The sequence below is a fragment of the Budorcas taxicolor genome, chromosome 8, assembly GCF_023091745.1.
Source record: "Budorcas taxicolor isolate Tak-1 chromosome 8, Takin1.1, whole genome shotgun sequence".
Lineage (NCBI taxonomy): Eukaryota > Metazoa > Chordata > Mammalia > Artiodactyla > Bovidae > Budorcas > Budorcas taxicolor.
In genome coordinates this window covers 28,663,039-28,685,484 of record NC_068917.1, presented here as the reverse complement: position 1 = coordinate 28,685,484, position 22,446 = coordinate 28,663,039, and the positions used below count along the sequence as shown (strand labels likewise).

Genomic DNA, 22,446 nt, shown 5'->3' with positions numbered 1-22,446 from the left:
TAAGAAGTGAAAACAGACTCAGAGTTTAAGTGACTTGCCAACTAGTGACATGCAGTACTGAGCTGGAATCTAAACAGTGGACTCTATAACTGTGACTCTAAAGCCCAGACCATAGAAGTAAAAATAGGTGAAATGTCCACAGGAGACCTGAGACCAGAAAAGAGTGTGGCTACAATATGGATGTGTCTTTTCATATTGTAACATAATTAATTTCCAGTTGCTATTGCTTTTCCAAGCAATTTTTCTCATATTTTGGTGAGCTTGAGAGTCCATATAAAACCCATTAGCCTCCAGTTCTCCGCATTTACATGCATTTGGCCTTTCTTCCCCCACCAGTGTTCCACGAGCTGCGGGGAGGGCACCCAGACACGAAGTGCCGTTTGCCGGAAGGTGCTGAAAACCGGTGTCTCATCAATTGTCAATTCCTCCCTGTGCCCACCCCTGCCATTCTCTTCATCCATCAGGCCCTGTATGCTGGCCACCTGTGCAAGTGAGTACGTCAGTGCTCTGGGACGGGAAGAGAGCAAGAGCGGTAGCTTTCCCTGAGCCCAAGAGCAGTGGGGATAGTCAAGCAGTAAAAGCCCTCTAAGGGCATCAGGCTGGTGATCTCAGCTAGAGATGGAAAAAGAATCTTAATTACACGTGGCCAGGCAGAAGGCTCTTCTCCACTGGGGGAAAGCCAGTTTGCAGGAGGTAGAGCAAAGTGCACTTGCTGGTATATGGAGATCTGGAAGTTGGAGTCAGTATATTACTATTGAAGTCTAATGTGACCCACTCCAGGATTTTAAACTAAACAGTGTGTTCTGTTTACTAGTAACGCCTAGAGGTATAACACTTCTGAGGTCTTCTCTCCATGCCTATGGGGGGCGTGATGCTCTGTAGGACCCAAAAGGGAGACATTCTTCTTCTCTTTGTCCTCTGCCTCTTTTTATGATACTGATTTTTTCTTTAAAAAATGTTTTTTAATTATTTATTTTAATTGGAGGCTAATTACTTTACAGTATTGTAGTGGGGTTTCCCATACATTGACATGAATCAGCCATGGGTGTACATGTGTCCTGCATCCTGAACCCCCCTCCCACCTCCCACTTCCCTCCCCATCCCATCCCTCAGAGTCCCAGTGCACCGGCTTTGAATGCCATTTCATGCATCAAACTTGGGCTAGCAATCTATTTCACATATGGTAATATACATGTTTCAATGCTATTCTCTCAAATCATCCCACCCTTGCCTTCTCCCATAGAGTCTAAAAGTCTATTCTTTATATCTGTGTCTCTTTCGCTGTCTCACATATAGGGTCATCGTTACCATCTTCCTAAATTCCATATATATGCATTCCGTATATATATTGTATTGGTATTTTTCTTTCTGACTTACTTCACTGTATAATAGGCTCCAGTTTCATCCATTTCATTAGAACTGATTCAAACGTGCTCTTTTTAATAGCTGAGTAATATTTCTTTTTTAAAAAAGTCCTTTTAAAGAGAGGAACTGTCTTTCTCCTGGAGTCACCCTCCATCTAGAACCCTTCCTCTCCGTTTCTAGGGTTAGAAAGCCCCAAGAGAGTGATAGCAGGTGGCCCAGCTGCACCGCCTTAGCTCTCCCGTGCTTGATTGTGGCAGCAGCTTGATGGTCACCGCGGTAGTTGGTAGCCAGCTCCCCCGGTAAAACAAGGCAGGAAATGAAGGCCCTGGCCAAAGCAAACTCTAAAGCGCTTTCCCACTTCTTTCTTTGGTCCCCCATCTCTCTTTCTTCTCTCCACCCTCACCTTTTCCGCTCTCTCTTGTCGCTGCTCCTCCCTCTACCCTTTCTCCACTCTCCGTTTCTCTTTCTCCATCTGTCTGCTTTCGTTGCTTTCATTCCAGGGCCCGGGCGGCCATCCACAAAGCATAGTCCTCACATCGCTGCAGCAAGGAAGGTCTACATCCAGACGCGCCGGCAGAGGAAGCTGCACTTCGTGGTGGGGGGCTTCGCCTACTTGCTCCCCAAAACCGCGGTGGTGCTGCGCTGTCCCACGCGGCGCTTCCGCAAGCCCCTCATCACCTGGGAGAAGGACGGCCAGCACCTCATCAGCTCTGCCCACGTCACTGTGGCCCCCTTTGGGTACCTAAAGATCCACCGCCTCAAGCCCTCTGATGCGGGAATCTACACCTGCTCGGCCGGACCAGCCCGGGAGCAGTTTGTGATTAAGCTCATCGGAGGTAACCAGAAGTTGGTGGCCAGGCCCTTGAGCCTGAGGATCGATGAGGAGGCCCTCGCGGTGAGGAAAGCCAGCCCCAAGGAGGCCCTGCAGACGCACAAACACCAGAACGGCATCTTCTCCAACGGCAGCAAGGCCGAGAAGCGGGGCCTCCCCGCCGACACCGGGGGCCGCTATGACGACCTGGTCTCGCGGCTGCTGGAGCAGGGGGGCTGGCCAGGAGAGCTGCTGGCGTCGTGGGAGCTGCAGGACTCCACGGAAAGGAACGCGTCTTCAGAGGAGGACCAGAACGCCGAGCAGGCCCTTCTGCGTCTGCCCTTCACCATGGTGACAGAGCAGCAGCGCTTGGACGACATCCTCCGGAACCTCTCGCAGCAACCCCAGGAGCTCCGCGATGTCTACAGCAAGCATCTGGTGGCCCAGCTGGCCCAGGAGATCTTCCGCAGCCACTTGGAGCATCAGGACGCGCTCCTCAAGCCGTCAGAGCGGAGAGGCCCCCCGGTGGCCATCCCTCCCCATAAGCACGTGTCTGGCTTCAGCAGCTTCTCCCGGATCTTGTCCACTGGGGAGGGCGGGGGCGGCTCCCGCCGGCCGCACCGCAAGCCTGTCATCGTGCGCAAGATCTCTGCTGCCCAGCAGCTCTCTGCCTCCGAGGTGGTCACCCACCTCGGGCAGACAGTGGCCCTGGCCAGCGGGACACTGAGCGTGCTTCTGCACTGTGAGGCCATCGGCAACCCGAGGCCCACCATCAGCTGGGCCAAAAATGGAGAAGAGGTTCAGTTCAGCGACAGGTGAGTTTTGCAGTTACCTCGTCTGGGAAGAGCTGGGGGGAAGGGGTCACCTGTGCAGGAGGCACCCTGTTCATTCTTCCTTCAAGGTGTTTGCAAGGATAGAGCTTAGAGTATTGGGCCTCAGGGACCGCTCTCATCCTGGGTTTCAAGCTCTCTCAGTACTGATGGACTGTTTAAGCAAAGACAAAGTACTTAATTTCTCTAGACTGTATGCTCTCATCTTTGTAAGATAATAGTAAGAATACCTGTAACCCTCAATCCCCATAGGATCGCTGAGATTAATGAGATTCTCTCCGGATAGCTCTGAACCTTTGGCAGGAAACTATCATTCCAGCCCAAGGCATTATTACATTACTGTTTTTGTGAGATGAACCACTGAAAAGCTTGTACACCAGGATACTGTCTGTGTATGTGTGGTCCCCCAGGGCTGGGGACAGAGTGCAGCCAGCACCTGCTGCTCCCTGTGGGTGAGCCCATCCTCTGTCTGCGCTGGACAAGGCTGTTTGTTCCAGAAAGCTTTTATTCCTGGTTGGATCTGTGATTAATTATCCTATTATTTCTTGGTGTCTCTGCTTTGATGTGCCTTTACTGGGATGACAGCATGCATTTGTGGCTTCTTTGGGCCATGGCCATTCATAATATAGCATCAATAGTGATAGAAGAGGTAATAATAGTAATTTTTTTAGTACTTACCTGTGTGCCAAAACCATGCCTTAACTTCCTGCGTACCTCCTCTGTAATCTTTATAAACAGCCTTGTCCAGCCCTGACAACAAATAGAGCTGGCATTGACTGAGTAGCAGCTGTCTTCCAGGCAGGTGTAAATGCTCTGTGTGCTTTATCTCATGAATTCTAACAGCAGCCCTAAGAGGTAGTATCATTTTTATCCACACTTTACAGAAGAGAAAACCAAGCCTAGCAACTTACTAAAGATCACATTTATTAGGTGGCAGAGCCAAGACATGTGACAGAAATAAGAAAGGCAGCCAATGGAAGAATCATAGTCTATGGATGAGAGAGGAACTTTAAGGTCTGTGCTTCAGAGTCTTCATTTTAACTTATTATCTTCACTGAGTTCATGAAGCATGCTCTTTTCATTAAATGTCCTTTTAAATGCTATTGTTCAGTTAATCCTCTTCACTGGCCTGCTTATGAGTAAGGAAGGAAAGAAAGCAGGATATATTATGTCAGGCAGTGTGCCAGGTTTATTTATATGTCACTACATTTGTTCTTCCGACAGTCAAGCCACTAGATTGACATTATCCTCCAGTTTCACATAAGAAATTGAGGTTCAGCAGCTCACCCAAGGTCACAATTTATAAAAGGCCTGATTAAGGATTCAATATCAAGTTTATTGGATTCCAAAGAATAGTTCTGTCTGCTCTTCCAAAACTTGATGAACAAACATGACTTTGTCCATCCTGCCTACACCTTGTGTGTTTTTGAAATGTTGACAATATTGCTTCTCAACCTGAGCCCTTACAGATCAAACAGCTTTAATAACAATACTAAGCATTTTTTCTGTGACACTCTGCTCAATGCTTTAAAGGTATTATCTTGCTTAATCTTCAGAAAAAAAAAAAGCCTTATGAGATAAGTACCATTATTGTTACAACATCAGTAATAAAAAAAGCTAAGGCACAGATGTTAGACTCACACAGAAGCACTGGAGACAAGGATAGAATGCAGACAGTTTGCTTTGAGAGCCTATAATGGTAACCTCTTGTTTGCTTCTTGATCCTCCCCAGGGTAGGCTTTCCTTGATCTTCTTCTCTGCTATGATCCCTGCAATTCTTTCCAGAAATCTTTGTAAGGAGTTTGTGGGTTAGGCTAAAGTTGCAGTAAATCACATTGAGGTCGTTGGGTCTCAGGGGGCAGCTCCAGCATCAGACCCTCAGAAGGACAGGTGCTGATTGAAAGTTGTACTGTGGTGCTCAGGTGAGAGGTGCACTGAAACTGCCTCTCTCATTGCACCTGTCACACCTATTGTGCCCAAATCGTGCAATGCCTGCCATCAGCCGGTCAGTTCCTATTTTATTCATATCTTCTGGGCCTGTTGCCCAGAACTGGTGTTACTGAGATCAAAGGGAGTAGCAGGTAGCTGTATGAGGGGAAAGACGGGAATTAACATTTCTTGACTAACTCTAGTCACTATATCCCCATGCCAGCAACTTCCACAGCCATCATCTCTTAATGTCCACTGCCAGGTGTAACATATGAGCTGACAGCCTTATTTCAGAGATGAGGAAACCAAGGTTCACAGTAGTTAAGGAAGCTGACCCCTGTTAAATAGCTAGTAAATGGCAGAATCAAGAGAATAAATTCAAACCCAGTTCTGCCCAACACAAGCTCATGCTGTTTTGAGTGACTAAGTTCATGCTTTCATGCATCTCCTATATTTGACTCAGAATACCAAGTTTCCTCAAGACCCCTGCTGTTTCCTCCTAGCCTTTTCCAGGGTCCCTTCCTTTGAATAGTGACTGCTGCTGCTGCTGCTGAAGCTAAGTCGCTTCAGTCGTGCCCAACTCTGTGCGACCCCATAGACGGCAGCCCACCAGGCTCCCCCATCCCTGGGATTCTCCAGGCAAGAACACTGGAGTGGGTTGCCATTTCCTTCTCCAGTGCATGAAAGTGAAAAGTGAAAGTGAAGTCGCTCAGTCGTGTCCGACTCTTCACGACCCCATGGACTGCAGCCTACCAGGCTCCTCCATCCATGGGATTTTCCAGGCAAGAGTACTGGAGTGGGGTGCCATTGCCTTCTCCGTGAATAGTGACTACTTCCTCCTAAAGGGTGTACAATGACACAGGCCACTGAGATGGGGAAGGGGATGATCAGGATTCTGTTCAGCCTGGAACTGCATGGAGAATATTGAGGCCACAGCTTACTCAGGGGTCCCAACAACTTCCTTGAGTGCTGGAGTTTATGAAATCCAAGGATCATGCCTCATCTTAGTCACTGGTGATTGCAGGAAAAATGTGGGAGGAATTAGGACTGAGGCCTTTGGGCTGGTCTTGCCAAGGCCCTTCGCTTTCCATGACCTTAGTCCCTTCATTTAAAAATGGAGGGAGGTTGTTGCAAATCATCTCTGATCGACCCTCTTCATTCCTTGATAGAAGGTCACAGAAGGTTAAAACCCTTATGTTGATGGAGAGTGGGGAGAGCTTTGAGCATATTACTTCGAAATTTGTCCTACAAGTTATTTTGCGAGTGGTTCACAGACAGAGGTTCATTGATCACATGAGTTTGGAATATGCTCGCTTAAAGTTAAACGTACGTATTTACTGCTGGACTTTACTTCTATTTTTTAATATAGTATTTGATTTTTTCTTTTTTAATAAAATTAATGGAAAGGCTATAAAACAATTCAAATAATACCTGAATCTATAAAGTAAACATGCAGATATCTTTCATGCCCCTAATTCTATTCCCCAGAGGCTGTCAGTCTTAATAATTCAGGATATACCCATTTGGAATTTTTATATATTTTACTGTATTATATATGTCACATAGGCACATAAGATTTGTGTTCTTTTAATGCAATGTTATGTTTACAAATTTGACTTAATTTCTGTTCAACAACATGTCTAGGAGACATTCCAGAATAGTATGTAGAGGTTGATATCACCTTTTTAAACCACTGATTACTGGTCTTGAATGTATTTAACTAACCCTCAAGGGAAATTACTTTGGCTTTTCCATTTTCAACTCCTATACACATTCCAACATGTATAGCATGCAGTGTTTTCCAAGTATTTCTTTGATCAATGAATAATTTTTTGGTCTAATAATCTCAAGGACATCAATAATTCTTAAAATACTACTTTTGCCTTTTAATTTTTACCTTAATGGGCATTAGGAGTCTAATGGCTTTAAGATGAAGAAGAGTCAACAGAATCTTGCTAAAGAAAGAAACATGGCAGCCAGTTGCTAAAGATGAAAAGTTGTAGGCCTAGGACAGAAGAGAGCAAATTCTGGGTCATGAGCCACCAGGACATTGGTAGGAACAGGGGATAACATTAAGAAGGAAAGCACAGGGATTTACCTGTGCTTAAGGAATGTGCTTCCACTGGTTAAGACTTCTCTTTCCAGTGCAGGGTGTGTGGGTTCAATCCCTGGTTGGGGAGCTAAGCTCCCACAAGCCTTGTGGCCAACAAAACAAAGCATAAAACAGAAGCAATGTTGTAACAGATTCAATAAAGACTTTAAAAAAAAATGGTCCACATTAAAAAGAAGGAAAAAAAAAACCACATGGGGGTCATGAGCAAACAGTATTACAGTTTTTGCCACTATCAAGATATTTTTTCCAGATCTAGCCTTAACAGAACTTTTTAATGCAAGTTAATGGCATGCAGTAGGGAAAAATAAGAGATTTCCGTTTCTGATCCTTGACATCATAATTTTTCCATTTTGCTTAGCTAGCCAGTAAGAAATATGGCTGGAGCTTAGTGTTTTATGCAGTTTTCCAAGTGCTGTTTGAGAAAATAAAATGGTTGCATCTGTACAGAACACACAGGAGGCACAGAACTGCCACTGGGACCGCTCTGCTATGGCTGTTGGTGACCTCTTTTGTGTTGGATTTCATTGCTTGTCATCATTCCTGTGTCTGGTAGCGGTTCAGAAATGCTCATTTATTTTTAAACAGAGAACTGCTGAAATGCTCGGTGTTATAGTTCAGTTAGTCTGTTTTTGCTTAGTACCCAAATCCATCTTTCTGAAAGAGTCTACAAACTTCAGCCGGCTATTGGTCTGAAGGATTTGCAGATATATTCAAGTACACTCTGAATAGCCTGAGCCACCAAGAAAGTGACTGAAGTCTGTTATGTCTTGGTTTTTACATATGCCAAAACTTGACTTAAAAGAAGCTGGCTTTCAGAAAGAATCACCAACAATTCAGATACTACTGCATTTCATCAGGTGTATAACTTACTAGGTAAAAGAAACTCACCTCATTCTTAGAAGCACATGTCAACTTCTTAAGCAATCGTTTACAGGATGTCCCTCAGTGTATTAAAACATCCTGGTTCTTCCTGGTTCCTGCTTCTTCCTTTATTTCACATACGTTCCCATGCTTACTCTGAACCAGACCCCATGTTAGATATGAGAGATGGAGGAAAAAGAGGCTCATTCCCTGTAAAGGCAACTCAAAGTCTAGTTTGGAAACCAGAGAACTAAATGCAGGGTGTAAATGCTGAGTAAAAGGAAGGCATATTTCTTTATCTCAGAAGTATTCATCTATCTGTCATATACCAGAGACGCACCTACTTGCTGAGAATATTGTGAATGGAATGCAAATCTGTGTTCTCTTGCACTTCATGTGCATTTAGGTATCTGCTCAAATGGCACACGTCGGAAAGAACTTCCCTGCTCATTCTGTCTAGAAGAGCACTCCTTATCATTCTCTGACCCTTTAACTCAATTTTACTCACAGAATTTTATCATCCTCTGACATATTGCATATGGATGTGTTGATTTCCTGTCCATAATGGGAGGACTTTTCTTTACTTCTGGGTCCCCAGCGCTGGAAAGAGTATCTGGCACTAAACAGGTACTAAATAAACAGTGAGAGAATCAATGAATGAGTGTGAAGCAAGACTGTAAACACAGAAAAGGACACAAGAAAAATATCAGCTGGTGATGAGTGCTGGGCAGGAAATGAAACAGGGCTTTGAGAAAGAATGATCTGGTGACCTCAGTAGGTGAGTTACTCTGAAGAGGTGACCTGAAAGCTGAGAGCTGAATGATAACCAGGGTCCAGCAATAGAACATCAGAAGGAAGAACCTTCCTGAGCAAGGGAGAAGCCATGCAAAACTCCCAAAGGGAAGATGAGTTTATTGTGTTGAAAGAACTCAAAAAGAAGGTCATTTGGCTGGAGTGTGGCAGGCTGAAGGTAGAGGCGATATGGGATGCCATGGGGGCGACCAGAGACCCGGATGAGAAGTTGGGGTTTTGATCTGAGCACCACAGGGAGATTTTAGAGGCTATTAATCAGGAAAGTAAAATGATATGATTTCCATTTTTATTGACCCACACTGGCTACTTTGCGGTGAGTAGATTATAGACAAGCATGAGCAGAAGCTGGGGAGCTATCAGGGGGCCCTTTGCGGTTGTCCCTTCAACTCCCCAAGTATCTCTCTCGGCCATTTGGTAGTGATAGGTGCCAGAGAATGAGATCATAAGTAAGGAAATGTCCCTGCTCTCCAGAAACTGAGATATACTGGAGGGCTACTAGAGAATACTACACTCCAGTGGTTTGAAAACATTAATATTATCACTCTCAAGTAGCTAATTTATAACCTGGAAATATTTCACGTATAGAAGGCTATCTTAGGTCCCCCACCAAGGTTGTTAATTATGCGTTTTTTAAATCCTTACCTGATATTTCCACTCCGTTCATGATGGAGTTCTCTTCCATTTGCCCACCTTGTATTCTGAAGCCACATGTAACATAGAACATACACTCTTGTGTAAAGCCTCCTCCCCCACAAAAAGCTTATTTCTCGTTTGTTCAAAAAGAAGAAAGTTGTCTCACGAAACATGCCTTATCTAATCTGAGCTCTCAACAACATTCTACACAGGCTGAAACCTTCTTTCTAAAAACTCTCTCTTACTACTTTAGAAACCACACACACTTGGCTTGCTTCCTACTTCTCTGGTTATTCTATCTCAGCATCTTTGGGATCCTTCCTTCTCTACTCGCCTGTTAGCTACCCACTTAGAATTCTCACTCTGTATATACTAGTGATCCCATGGCTCCAGGACGCCTCTGTATGCTGGTTCTCCTGTATCTAGCACAGAGTACATCTTTCTTCTGATTCAGATGTAAAATTGTCTGCTAGGAGAAGGAAATGGCAACCCACTCCAGTGTTCTTGCCTGGAGAGTCCCAGGGACAGGGGAGCCTAGTTGGCTGTCATCTATGGGATCACACAGAGTCAGACACGACTGAAGCAACTTAGCAGCAGCAGCAGCAGCAGCAACAGCAGCAGCAGCAGACATCTTAACCCAGATACCCCACAAAGGTCAACTCAGTATCTCTAAGGGCTTCCCAGGTGGTGCTAGTGGAAAAGAACCTACCTGCCAATGCAGGATGTGGATTTGATCCCAGGGATGGGAAGATCCCCTGGAGGAGAGCATGGCAACCCACTCCAGTATTCTTGCCTGGAGAATCCCATAGACAGAGGAGCCTGGCGGGCTATAGCCCATGGGGTCACAAAGAGTCGGACACAGACTGAAGTGACTGGATGCACATGCACAATATCTCTAAAACTAAACTCCTCAGTCTTTATCTCAGTAAAGAATACCTGCAGCCATCCAGCTTTCCAAGCCAAAATACAGGTATGCCTCAGAGATAGTACAGGTTCAGCTCCAGATCACAAAAAAGCCAATATCACAATAAAGCTAATCAATAATTTTTTGTTTCCCAGAATATATAAAAGTTATGTTTACACTGTAGAGTGCAATAGCATTCTGTCATAAAAGCCAATCTATATTCATTAATCTAAAAATATTTTCTTGCTATCATCTGAGCCCTCACAGAGTCACAGTAGTAACATCAAAGATCACAGATCACCATAGCAAATATCATAATAATGAAAAACTTTGAAATATTGTGAGAACTACCAAAATATGACACAGAGATGCGAAGTGAGCAAATGCTATTAGAAAAATAGTACCAATACGGCCTGGATATTAGGGGAGTTTGGTAGAGAACGGATACACGTATATGTCTGGCTGAGTCTCTTTGCTGTTCACCTGAAACTATAACAACATTCTTAATCTAACTATTGCTGTTCAGTACTAAGTTGTGTCTGACTCTGAAACTCCATGGACTGCAACACACCAGTCTTCCTTGTCCTTCACTGTCTCCTGGAGTTTGTTCAAACTTACGTTCACCAAGTCAGTGATGTCATCCAACTATCTCCTCCTCTGTCATCCCCGTCTCCTCCTGCCCTCATTCTTGCCCAGCATTAGGGTCTTTTCCAATGAGGCGACTCTTTATATCAGATGGCCAATGTATTGCAGCTTCAGCATCAGTCCTTCCAATGAATATTCAGGGTTGATTTCCTTTAGGGTTGACTGGTTTGATCTCCTTGCAGTCCAAGGAACTCTCAAGAGTCTTCAAAAAGCATCAAAGTCTTCAGAAAGTTCAAAAGCATCCATTCTTTGACTATACTGATCTTTGTTGGCAAAGTACTATCTCTGCTTTGTAATACGTTATCTAGGTTTGTCATAGCCTTTCTTCCAAGGAGCAAGTATCTTTTAATTTCATGGATGTAGTCACTGTCTGCAGTGATTTTGGTGCCCCAAAAATAAAATCTGCCCCTGTTTCCATTGTTTCCCCATCTATTTGCCATGAAGTGATAGGACTGGATGCCACGGTCTTCATTTTTTGAATGTTGAGCTTTAAGCCAGACTTTTCACTCTCTTCCTTTACATTCATCAAGAGGCTTTTTAGTTCCTCTTCACTTTCTGCCATTAGGGTGGTATCATCTGCATATCTGAGGTTACTGATATTTCTCTTGACAGTCTTGATTCTAGCTTATGATTCATCCACCCTGGCATTTCACATGATGTACTCTGCATATAAGTTCAATAGGCAGGGTGACAATATATAAGCTTGACATACTCCTTTCCCTATTTGGAACCAGTCTGTTGTTCTATGTCCGGTTCTAACTGTCACTTCTTGACCTGCATACAGGTTTCTCAGGAGGTAGGTAAGGTAGTCTGGTACTCCCATCGCTTTAAGAATTTTCCATAGTTTGTTGTGATCCACACAGTCAAAGGCTTTTGTGTAGTCAATGAAGTAGAAGCAGTTGTTTTTCTGGTGATCCAGTGGATGTTGGCAATTTTTAAAATTAATTTATTTTTTAACTGAAGGATAATTACTTTACAGAATTTTGCTGTTTTCTGTTAAACCTCAATATGAATCAGCCATTAGTATACATATATCCCCTCCCTTTTGAACCTTGCTCCCATCTCCCACCCCATCCCATGCCTCTGGATGTTGACAGTTTGATCTCTGGTTCCTCTGCTTTTTCTAAATTCAGCTTATACATCTGGAAGTTCTCAGTTCACATACTGTTGAAGCCTAGCTTGAAGGATTTTGAGCATTATCTTGCTAGTGTGTGAAATGAGGGCAATTGTATGGTAGTTTGAACATTGCCCTTTCTTTGGTATTAGAATGAACACTGACCCCTTCCAGTCCTATAGCCACTGCTGAGTATTCCAAATTTGATGGCCTGTTGAGTACAGCACTTTCACAGCATCATCTTTAAGGATTTGAAACAGCTCAGCTGGAACTCCATCACCTCCCCTTGGTTTGTTCATAGTAATGCTTCCTAAGGCCCACTTGACTTTATACAACAGGATGTCTGACTCTAGGGGAGTGACCACTCCATCGTGGTTATCTGGTTCATGAAGATCTTTTTTGTATAGTTCTTTGTGTTCTTGCCACCTCATCTTAATCTCTTCTGCTTCTGTTAGGTCTTTGCTATTTCTGTCCTTTATTGTGCTCATCTTTGCATGAAATGTTCCCTTGGTGTCTCTCATTTTCTTGAAAAGATGTCTAGTCTTTCCCATTCTATTTTTTCCTCTATTTCTTTGCATTGTTCACTTAAGAAGGCTTTCTTATCTCTCCTTGCTGTTCTTTGCAACTCTGCATTCAGTTGTGTATATCTTTCCCTTACTCCTTTCCCTTTTGTTTCTCTTCTTTTCTCAGCTATTTGTAAGGCCTCCCCAGACCACCATTTTGCCTTTTTGCATTTCTTTCTCTTCAGAATGTTTTGGTCATCACCTCCTGTACAGTGTTACAAACCTCCATCCCTAGTTCTTCAGGCCCTCTGTCTACAGATCTAGTCCCTTGAATCTATTTGTTACTTCCATTGTATACCCCAAAACAACATAAAAAGTTTTTTAAATGTTCAATAGAAGCCATCGGATACTAAGAAAAAGAAAACAAACCAGGAAAAATAGCACCAATAGGCTTGTTCCATGCAGAGTTGCCACAAACCTTCAATTTATTAAAAAAAAAAAAAATAGTATCTCTGAAGCACAAGAAAGTGAAGTGCAATAACATGAGGCCTGCCTGTATTTCTAGACTGTTCTAGTTCTTCAGTTCTAGTTCTTCACTCTCCACTGGTCTCCGTTCTCACTGCCTGTCCTTTGCTTACATGTCAGCTCTCAATGATGGCTGCAGCCTCCTAACTCTATATTTGCCTTCTCAAGACCAGGGATTGGAAAATTCCAGCCAGTGGCTTTACATTTTTTAAAGGGCTTATTAAGAATGGCTTTTAAAGGATTATTAAAAGAGTCGTTGAAATTGAGCCCAGAGCTGTTTAATTAACTTGCTTAAGATCCCTCACTTAATAAGTGGTGGAGCTGGAGTTTGAACCCAGGTAACTTAAAGGATTATGAAAGGAATGGCTTTCATATTTTTAAAGGATTATTAAAGACAAATAAAAAGTGGAATATACAACAGAGACCATAGGTGGCCCTGGAAGCCTAAAGTATTTGCTGCTGCTGCTGCTAAGTCACTTCAGTCGTGACTGACTCTGTGCGACCCCATAGATGTCCCTTTATAGTAAACGGATTCTCACTTCTGCCCTAGACCATTGACATGCTACTGCCAGAGCATCTTTCTAGCAAAGTCATCCGTGATGCTCCCAGGCTTAAAATTTTTCCCTTGGCCTGCCAGCATTTGAGGATGATTTCCAAATGCCCTAGCATGATATACAGTGTCCTTTATCATCTAAAGTCTGCCTACCTTTCTTGCTTCATTTCTTACCAGATCCCTCACTTCACCCCACTGAGCTCTGCCCTTCCACGATACCCAGTTACTTGCTATTTATAAGTTTGCCTAGGCATTTCCAGCCACTACAAGTGAGTAAGAGCAGAGAGTCAATATCTTGTGGTGCCTTAGTTGCCCATTGCATCCAGGACAATGGAGAAATCCTGCTCATCATGGGCATCATTGCTAACAGTTATGAGCACTTGCTTTGAGCTACAAGATGTTCTCAGTGCTTTATAGATGTCCATTTATTTTATTGTTGTTTAGTTGCTAAGTTGTGTCTAACTCTTTGCAACCCTATAGACTATAGCCCCCTCAGGCTCCTCTGTCCATGGGATCACCCAGGCAAGAATACTAGAGTGGATAACCATTTCCTTCTCCAGGGGATCTTCCTGACCTAGGGATTGAACCCGCATCTCTTGCATTGGCAGGTGGATTCCTTACCACTGAGCTGCCAAGGAACCCCCCCGCCACCCCTGCCCTTTATTCCTAGAATAACCCTTTCAGGTTACTATTCCAGTTTTACAAATATTAAAATTAAAGCACAGAGATTGTTAGATTCAGTCTGGCCCCAGGGATCTTGTTTCTTTGTATTGATTTTAACCTTGGATGCTGGGAGGGATTGGGGGCAGGAGGAGAAGGGGACGACAGAGGATGAGATGGCTGGATGGCATTACGGACTTGATGGACGTGAGTCTGAGTGAACTCCGGGAGATGATGATGAACAGGGAGGCCTGGCGTGCTGCGATTCATGGGGTCGCAAAGAGTCGGACACGACTGAGCGACTGAACTGAACTGAACTGAATACATGGGCTTGTACCTGGTTTAGAAAGAAGCCAGTGGGGTCAGCTGAACTTAGCATAATCCAGCATTCTATCCTCTAGCCAGCTGGCTTGCAGTTTGTGAGGCTTTTGTTTTTATTGTGGCATGTCTGTTTCAGGGAAAGACTTCTCTTCTCTCAGTCTCTCTCCCTTTGCATATGCACACCCAGCTGTGAATGTGCACAGTGCTCGGCACATAATAGGCACTCAGTAAACACTACTATTGTCACATCTGTGTTTGTATCTCTAATCATGTATGTTTACAGCACTGACAACCTGTGTGTGTATGTGTTTCGATACCTCGACCACAAACGAGATGAAGCTGAACCGTTTCTTGCTTTTCAGTCATTCTGATAAATACTGAACACCACCTGGGCCTTTCTATTCTGCACCACATTTTGAGTTGAGATTCAGGCAAAAGCTGAATTTGCATTTGGAGATGAGGCATGCTGGCTGAAAAATCTTGTAACTCCACCCCACAGCTAATACCAGGAGGCTCATGTCATTATGGACAGATATATGTCCGGTATTCCTCCATCTGAATCCTACTCCAGAAACAATACCTATAAGGATGTTCAGATTCTCCCAAATTTCCACAGGGAGCTGGCTTACCAAAATGGGAAGGGAGGCTGCATGAGGATCAGTCTTTTCCTCTGAGAAAGATCTACATACTGCTGATGTCCCACACTGGCAAGGAAGCCCCCACTTCCTACCCAACACCTTTGGTCTAAGAGTGAGCCTATAGTCACATACTCCTCATAGCTCAGCTGATAGACGTCTTAAAGCATTTAAACAAGACTTTCCTAAAGGTCATGTGACTTTTCAGAGGAATGCAAATGAACGTAAAGACAAATATGAAACTAGAGACTTAGGAGAAAATACTGATTTCTTCTTCAGTTCAGTCGCTCGGTCATGTCCAACTCTTTGCGACGCCATGGACTGCAGCGTGCGAGGCTTCCCTGTCCATCCCCAACTCCTGGAGCCTGCTCAAACTCATGTCCATCGAGTCGGTGATGCCATCCAGCCATCTCATCCTCTGTTGTCCCGTTCTCCTCTCCTTCTTAGGGATGGAGAAACAGCTCACAGGTGCCATTCCGTCTATATGGAGCCCTAGGAAACAGGCTAATGCCAAAGAGTTTCTGCCTTTTGATCCTGAAGCCAGTCCCTGCTTTCTTTCTGTTGTGGTCCTGGGTGCACCCCCCTCACTCCACCCATCCCTTTGGTCAGGAGGAGCAGCTAATGGTACAGCAGTTAACCCTGAGGACAGCCCACAACGGTAGCGAACAGGAAGGCTAGAATCATAGCATCTTATTTCTGCCACTTAATAACCACAGGAGTCTTAACAGCTCTGAACCCTTGTTTTCTCATTAGTTAAAATGATCATAACCACCCTGCAGAAAAGTGAAGAAGAGAAATATTATCTGTAGTATGCCTGGCACACAGTGGACACACATTTGATAGCATAATCATTGTTCCTTAGAGGTGAGGCCAGTGTACCACACACCGTCTTCCAGGATGTCACAAAATCAGGGCCATTACTCTTATTTTGAGGAACCCCTGGGCGGTTGTTGGAAGACTAGCACTAGAAAGGTGTCTAGGAAAACACAGTGTGATGGAGAATTGTCAGCCTATATCCAGACAACAGGAGAGTGTGCTTATACTCTACGGACAGTTTTTTCTGATGTTTTTGATCTGGTAGGATAGAGAAATATGTATGCTCTAAATGTTTATACTTCCCAGAAAGCTCTGGACAGTGTTCCAAAGTGGTGTTGAATAGAAGATGAATTAAGGAGTATTTGGAAGGCTTTAGCTCGGGCAACACAGAGTATCCACAGATGGAAACTTCTTCGAATGGAAGAGAGAATCAGATGGAAAATGCCTCCGGGGTCAATTTCAGAACCACACTTGTGAATAATGCTATATGTAAAAGTCATAAGCACATGAAATGCAGTTTCTAAGTTTGTAGATAATATAAAAACTGGAGGCTGGGCAGATAGTGAGGGAAGAAGAAACCAGTTACAATTTGGTTTGGCTTCTTTCCTTTATAGAACCAAAGGAAATGGAGATGACAAATGTTTTTCCCAGTTGAAAAGTAAAAGAAAAGCAAGTCAGAAAAAAGAGCCATCTCAGTAAATAGATAAAGCTTAGCCAAAAAAAAAAAGAAGAAGAAGATCAGTGCAAGGTCACCGAAGTGACCGGCATGAATCAGAGAACATTAGAGGACACAAGACAATTAGTGACAACCAGTCACTGTCCACTCTCTGAAAAGCTGGAGAGTCTCAAAAGATCCCCCTAACAGTTAATTCATTCTTCCTAGAAAAGTGGTCCTAGCAAACAGCATTTTTGAAAAAGTGGTTAACGTTTTAGTATAAATGAGGAAGACACCAAAACAAACCAGAAGTGAAAGTGCTTCCGTGTTCTAGGTTGGGGTCAGCAAACTTTTCTTGCAAAGGGCCAAACAGCAAACATTTTAGCTTTGCAGGCTATCCCATCTGTCTCAACTATTCAGTTCTGCCAGTGGAGCATAAAAGCAGCCATAGATTCTTAATCTGCTGTGGCTGAGTATCAATAAAACTTTATTTGCAAAAGCAGGTGACAGCTGGCTACAGTTTGATGATCTCAATTCAAGGTAAATAGGAAATCCAGTCAGTCGTTTCATGCAGAGGTCTGCAGTTTGAAATGAATTACCTGGCAGGAAGATAGAACTACTCATATTAGCAAATTGAAGACTTTATGAATTTCTGAAGAGAAGGAAGCTGAAGGGTTTGGCAGAAAGTATTAGGACAGAGTTAAGAATGTGTGGTCAGTTGACCTTTCCCATTCCAAAAATATTTTCTATACTTCCACCTGGAGCAGTCATGGAGCTTCCAGCATTAAGTTAAGTAACTTTTAGTTGGCAATTAAAAGCAGCCAAGGTTAAAAAAAAAAGTTGCCCTTGCCAGATGGTGATACAAAACTCTTCATGAACCTCAAGTCTGTTCCCCAAAATGTCTGTACAAAATAAAACTCTCTCTTGCAAGTGTCTGGGCTACTATAATTTTTGGTTTCAAAACAACATTCTCGCAGAAGATGTCGTCTCACAATATCCTTTCTGTCCTCCAGCTTCAAGCTAGTTAAAATCTAGAAAATTCTTGTTAGCAATTGTCCATTTCCCTGAGTAACGACAAACCTTGGCACAAATTACCCCCCAACAAAAATGAGGCCAAACCGCATGCCTTCCAGCTATTTAAAATCCAGAATATTCTTATTAGTGATTGTCTATGTCCCTGAGAAACATTGGCATATATTACACTCAACCAAAAATAAAGCCAAACCACATGCCTTCTTACTAGGCCCCAGTGGATGTTTGAATAGAGTCCGGTTTTTTTAAGGTCAAAGGTCATTCCCCATTCCCAATTCCCTGCACCAACTGAGCAAGTTACTTCTCAGAGCTTTTGTTTCATCTCTAAAATATGATAATGTCAGACCAGTAACATGAATGAAATTGTATGACGCTTGTACACTTGTCTACTAAATACCTGCTCCCACTCTCCCTTTGTGGTAGATTTGATTATTCCAATCTTAGGAATCCCTAAGCAGAAAAAAGTCTGCATTTCAGGGTAAGGCAAAGACCTCAACACCTCCTCCTTGGGATTGTGAGCTGATATTCTTTGCACAATATTCTTTAACTGCTTCTAAGCTCACTTTTTCCCAATTCTTATTCTTTTACTCTTTTTTTTTTTTTTTTTTTTGCAATTGCAGAATTCTGGCATTTTTAAAAGTGTTCTAAAATATCAGTATCTGGTTAATAGTGTTAAAACAATTATGGAAATGACTAGTTGTCTTTATTCCGAGATTCCTGAGTCAAGAATAGAACTGAGGCTGTTGCCAACCCAGTGTGCCACGTGGCCTCAGTCCTGTGCTTGTCTTTCCCACCCGCAGGGCTTCCACCAAGATACACCCACTGTGGCCCATGCCCTGCTCTCCCACACAGCATACCCCTCACCTCTTCCCCCGTGGCCCTGATTTATGAGTTTTTTTCTTGAAAACTGTTCATTTCTCAGTCATTTACCCATGTCAAGGCAGCTCATCACAACATCCAGATTACATAGGTTCAGGTATGAAGAGTGAGTGATGATGGCAACAGTAATGTTGACGTTCAGTCGCTTAGTTGCGTCTGACTCTGACTTCATGGACTGTAGCACATCAAGCCCCTCTGTCTTCTGCTGTCCTCTGGAGTTTGCTCAGATTCATGTCCACTGAGTCACTGACGCTACCTCGTCTGTCTCATCCCCTGTCACTCCCTGCTCCTTTGGCCTTCAATCTTTCCCAGCATCAGGGTCTTTTCCAATGAGTCAGCACTTCACATCAGGTAGTCAATTTCCTAATGAATAGTTAGGGTTGATTTCCTTTAGGATTGACTGGTTTTATCTTCTTGCTGTCCAAGGGACTCTCAAGATGCTTCTCTAGCACCACAATGCGAAAACATCAATTCCTTGGCACTTAGCCTTCTTTATGGTCCCATTCTAACATCCGTATGACTACTAGAAAAACCATAGCTTTGACTATTTGGATCTCTGTCAGCAAAGTGATGTGTCTGCCTTTTAGTACACTAGGTTTGCCATAGCTTTCATTCCAAGGGGCAAGCGTCTTTTAATTTTGTGGTTGTGGTCACTATCCTCAGTGATTTTGGAGCCCAGGAAAATAAAGTCTGTCAGATTTTATTTTCTTGGTGATATCAAAAACAACCACTAAATATTAATAATAACCTGCACCTCCCTAGTATTTACTACTTGTCACATACTTTTCTGTGTTTTTGAAATACCTGAACTCAACATAGAATATTCACAACACCCCTCAGTTGGTACAGTAATGCTCCTCATTCTGTGTGTGAGAAAACTTTGCCACTCAGAAGTAAATTACTTGTGCTAGGTTACAGAAATACTGAGTGGGACAGCTGGAGGCTGGGGCCCAGTCCCTGTGGCTCTGGAGTCTGTGCTCTTATCCACTGTGCTATATTGTCAAAATTATAATTTTCAGCTCCACTGCTTGGAAGGCCACTAAACAAGTGTTTTGGCTTCCCTGGTGGCTCAGATAGTAAAGAATCCACCTGCCATGAGGGAGACCTGGGTTCGATCCCTGGGTTGGGAAGATCCCCTGGAGGACGGCATGGCAACCCACTCCAGTATTCTTGCCTGGAGAATCCCCATGGACAGAGGAGCCTGGCAGGCTACAGTCCACGGGGTTGCAAAGAGTCAGACATGGCTGAGCGACTCAACACAGCACAAACGTGTCTATTAAGTACCCATTCATTGTGTGTGCATGCTCAGTCCTGGTAGACTCTTTGTGAACCCATGGACTGTAGCATGCCAGGCTCTTCTGTCCGTTGAATTTTCTAGGCAAGAATACTAGGGTGGGTTGCCATTTCCTACTCCAGGCAATCTTCTCGACCAGGGATCAAACCCAGGTCTCTTGCATCTCCTGCATTGCCGGGCAGATTCTTTACCAGCTGGGAACCCCCATTTATTTAGCATGTCAGCACTACACGGAATACTGAAGTGACAACTATGAAAAGGAGTCCTTGAAGTATTTTTTTTTAATTGGAGGATGATTGCTTTATGGTATTGTGTTGGTTTCTACCATATATCAACATGAGTCAGCCATAGGTATATGTACGTCCCCTTCCTCTTGAACCTCCCTCCCATTTCCCATCCCATCATACCCCTCTAGGTTGCCACAGAACACCAGATTAGAGCTCCCTACATCATACAGTACATTTCTGCCGGCTGTCTAATTTTACATATGCTAATGTGTGTGTTTGGATGCTGCTCTCTCCATTCGTCCCATCCTCTCCATGTCACCCTGTGTCCACAAGTCTATTCTTTATGTCTGCCTCTCCGTTGCTGCCCTGCAGATAGGTTTATCAGTATCATCTTTCTAGATTTCATATATATGCGTTCATATATGATAGTTTTCTTTCACTTTCTGACCTACTTCATTCTGTATAATAGGTTCTAGGTTCATCCACCTCAGTAGAACTGAGTCAAATGCATTCGTTTTTATGGCTGAATAATATTCCAATGTGTATATGTACCACAACTTTTGAGGTATCTGTTTACAATCTAACTGAAGGGATGAGATGTGGTAGAGTGAAAGGACTTCACAGTACAAGGTAAAACACGTCTGTAACGTCAAGAAAAGAAGGGATTCTTGTGGACTGTGGAAATACAGAAGGTTGAACTAGAACTTGTTCTTTAGAGATGGGGAGAATTTGAAAGAATCAGCAGGAGGAGGAAGAAAATGAACACTGCTCAAAACTAATGACAAAGAGAGTCAACGAGGCCATATTGAATGGAAAGATAAGTTTGTGCTAGAATGTGGGACAGATAAGTTTGAAAAGATGAAGAAGACACTATTCTAAAGAGAAAGGATGTACCTATAATTTCCAAGTTCTAGTTGAGAAAATGGGTTTAAGAATCATCTGTTAGGATGAGAGTCTTGAAATGGTACATCATGGTCAGTGGAACAAATGAGTATTTCTGTGTCTAGAGCTTGAAATTTTTCCTCTGACAACTGGAAATTCCAAGGAGGAATTTCAAAATGGAAATATAGATTACCCCTACCTGTACCATTAAAAATTACTAATTAGATGTATCTGATGCTTAAACTGATGCCTTTTTACTTAGAAAATAGTGAGAAACTACTTGGAAATAATTCTTCAGAAATTGTAAGCTCACTCCTTTATTTGATCCTCACAAGATCTCTCTGAGGTATTCTGCTCAGTATGCAGAAGGAACATAGAGGCTCACAGAGCTGAAACACTTGCCTAAGACCACCATCTGAGTCCATGTCTCTTGACTGTAGTTGGAAATCCTTTCCCCCCACTGCAGTTTCACATGGTTGGTTGTTGATATGACTTTGAGAAGTGGGCAGTTACATACAGTGGTATCCCCACTGAGCCAAGGATTTTGAAGTCATCATGATACCACCCCATGTACAAGATTTCTAGACCTCTCCTCAAGACACCCAGAGAAACCTCCTTGCAAATGCAGAGGAAAGAACTCCACCTCAAGCAGCATGTGCTTGGTAGGACTGACCCAGGAGCACTTTGTCCATAACATACTCATTTGGACAATGAAGGCTTGTGTAACTGAAACAATTATTTGTACTCTCTCAGGTGGTCTTTAATTTGTAGAATGCTTGAGAAGGAAGGCTGTCACCTTTACAAGTAAAGGTCACCCAAAAAAGCAAAACTGCTCTTTCATTTCCTAGCTAAAAATAATGGGCAAAGAAATGAAGCAATAAGTTTTAGCCCAATAAACCAAAAGGGAATGTAGGTGTGGAAGGAAAGCAATGAGTAGTAATATACCTAATATGACTATAGGACCATTTGCTGTATAGGTCTTAATTATGCCCTATTCCGTGTCCCCTCATCTCTAATTCCATAAATTCCCAAACAACCCCAGAGAAATCTTTCTGGTTTTGTTTGGAAAGCAGCACTATGTTTCTGAGCCTGCACATTCTAAAACAGGTCTGTCAAACCTGAAACCTAAATACAAGCTGACAGAAATCAGCTACCAACAAATTAAGTTAAATTAATAGAGTAGATGCCTGAAATACAAAGAAAATGTTTTTTTCCCCAGGAGTCTCACTCTCTCTAGATGCCAGACTAAATAAATTAAAGTAAACCTCAATCTCCAGCAAGCCCTTTTCTTTGCCTTGTCACATTTCCTAGAGAGTCCTGCATGGGAGCCCTCTCCAGAAGTATTGCTCCCCCTAGTGGCAGCCTGCAAACTCCCATCTACCAATTTTATGGGCATATTGAAGATGTGATTGAAAAAAAGTACTGGACCAAGAAATCCTATTTCAA

The 22,446-nt window shown here is 43.3% G+C and overlaps 1 protein-coding gene across 1 annotated transcript in view; it reads left to right on the top strand.

Annotated features, from left to right (window-relative positions):
• ADAMTSL1 (ADAMTS like 1) overlaps window positions 1-22,446 on the top strand; it is a 1,100,541-nt gene that overhangs the window by 945,584 nt on the left and 132,511 nt on the right. The window contains exons 19-20 of the mRNA XM_052645042.1: window positions 337-490; window positions 1,866-2,991. Coding sequence (XP_052501002.1) covers window positions 337-490; window positions 1,866-2,991 — 1,280 coding nt within the window. The remainder of the gene's footprint in view (window positions 1-336; window positions 491-1,865; window positions 2,992-22,446) is intronic.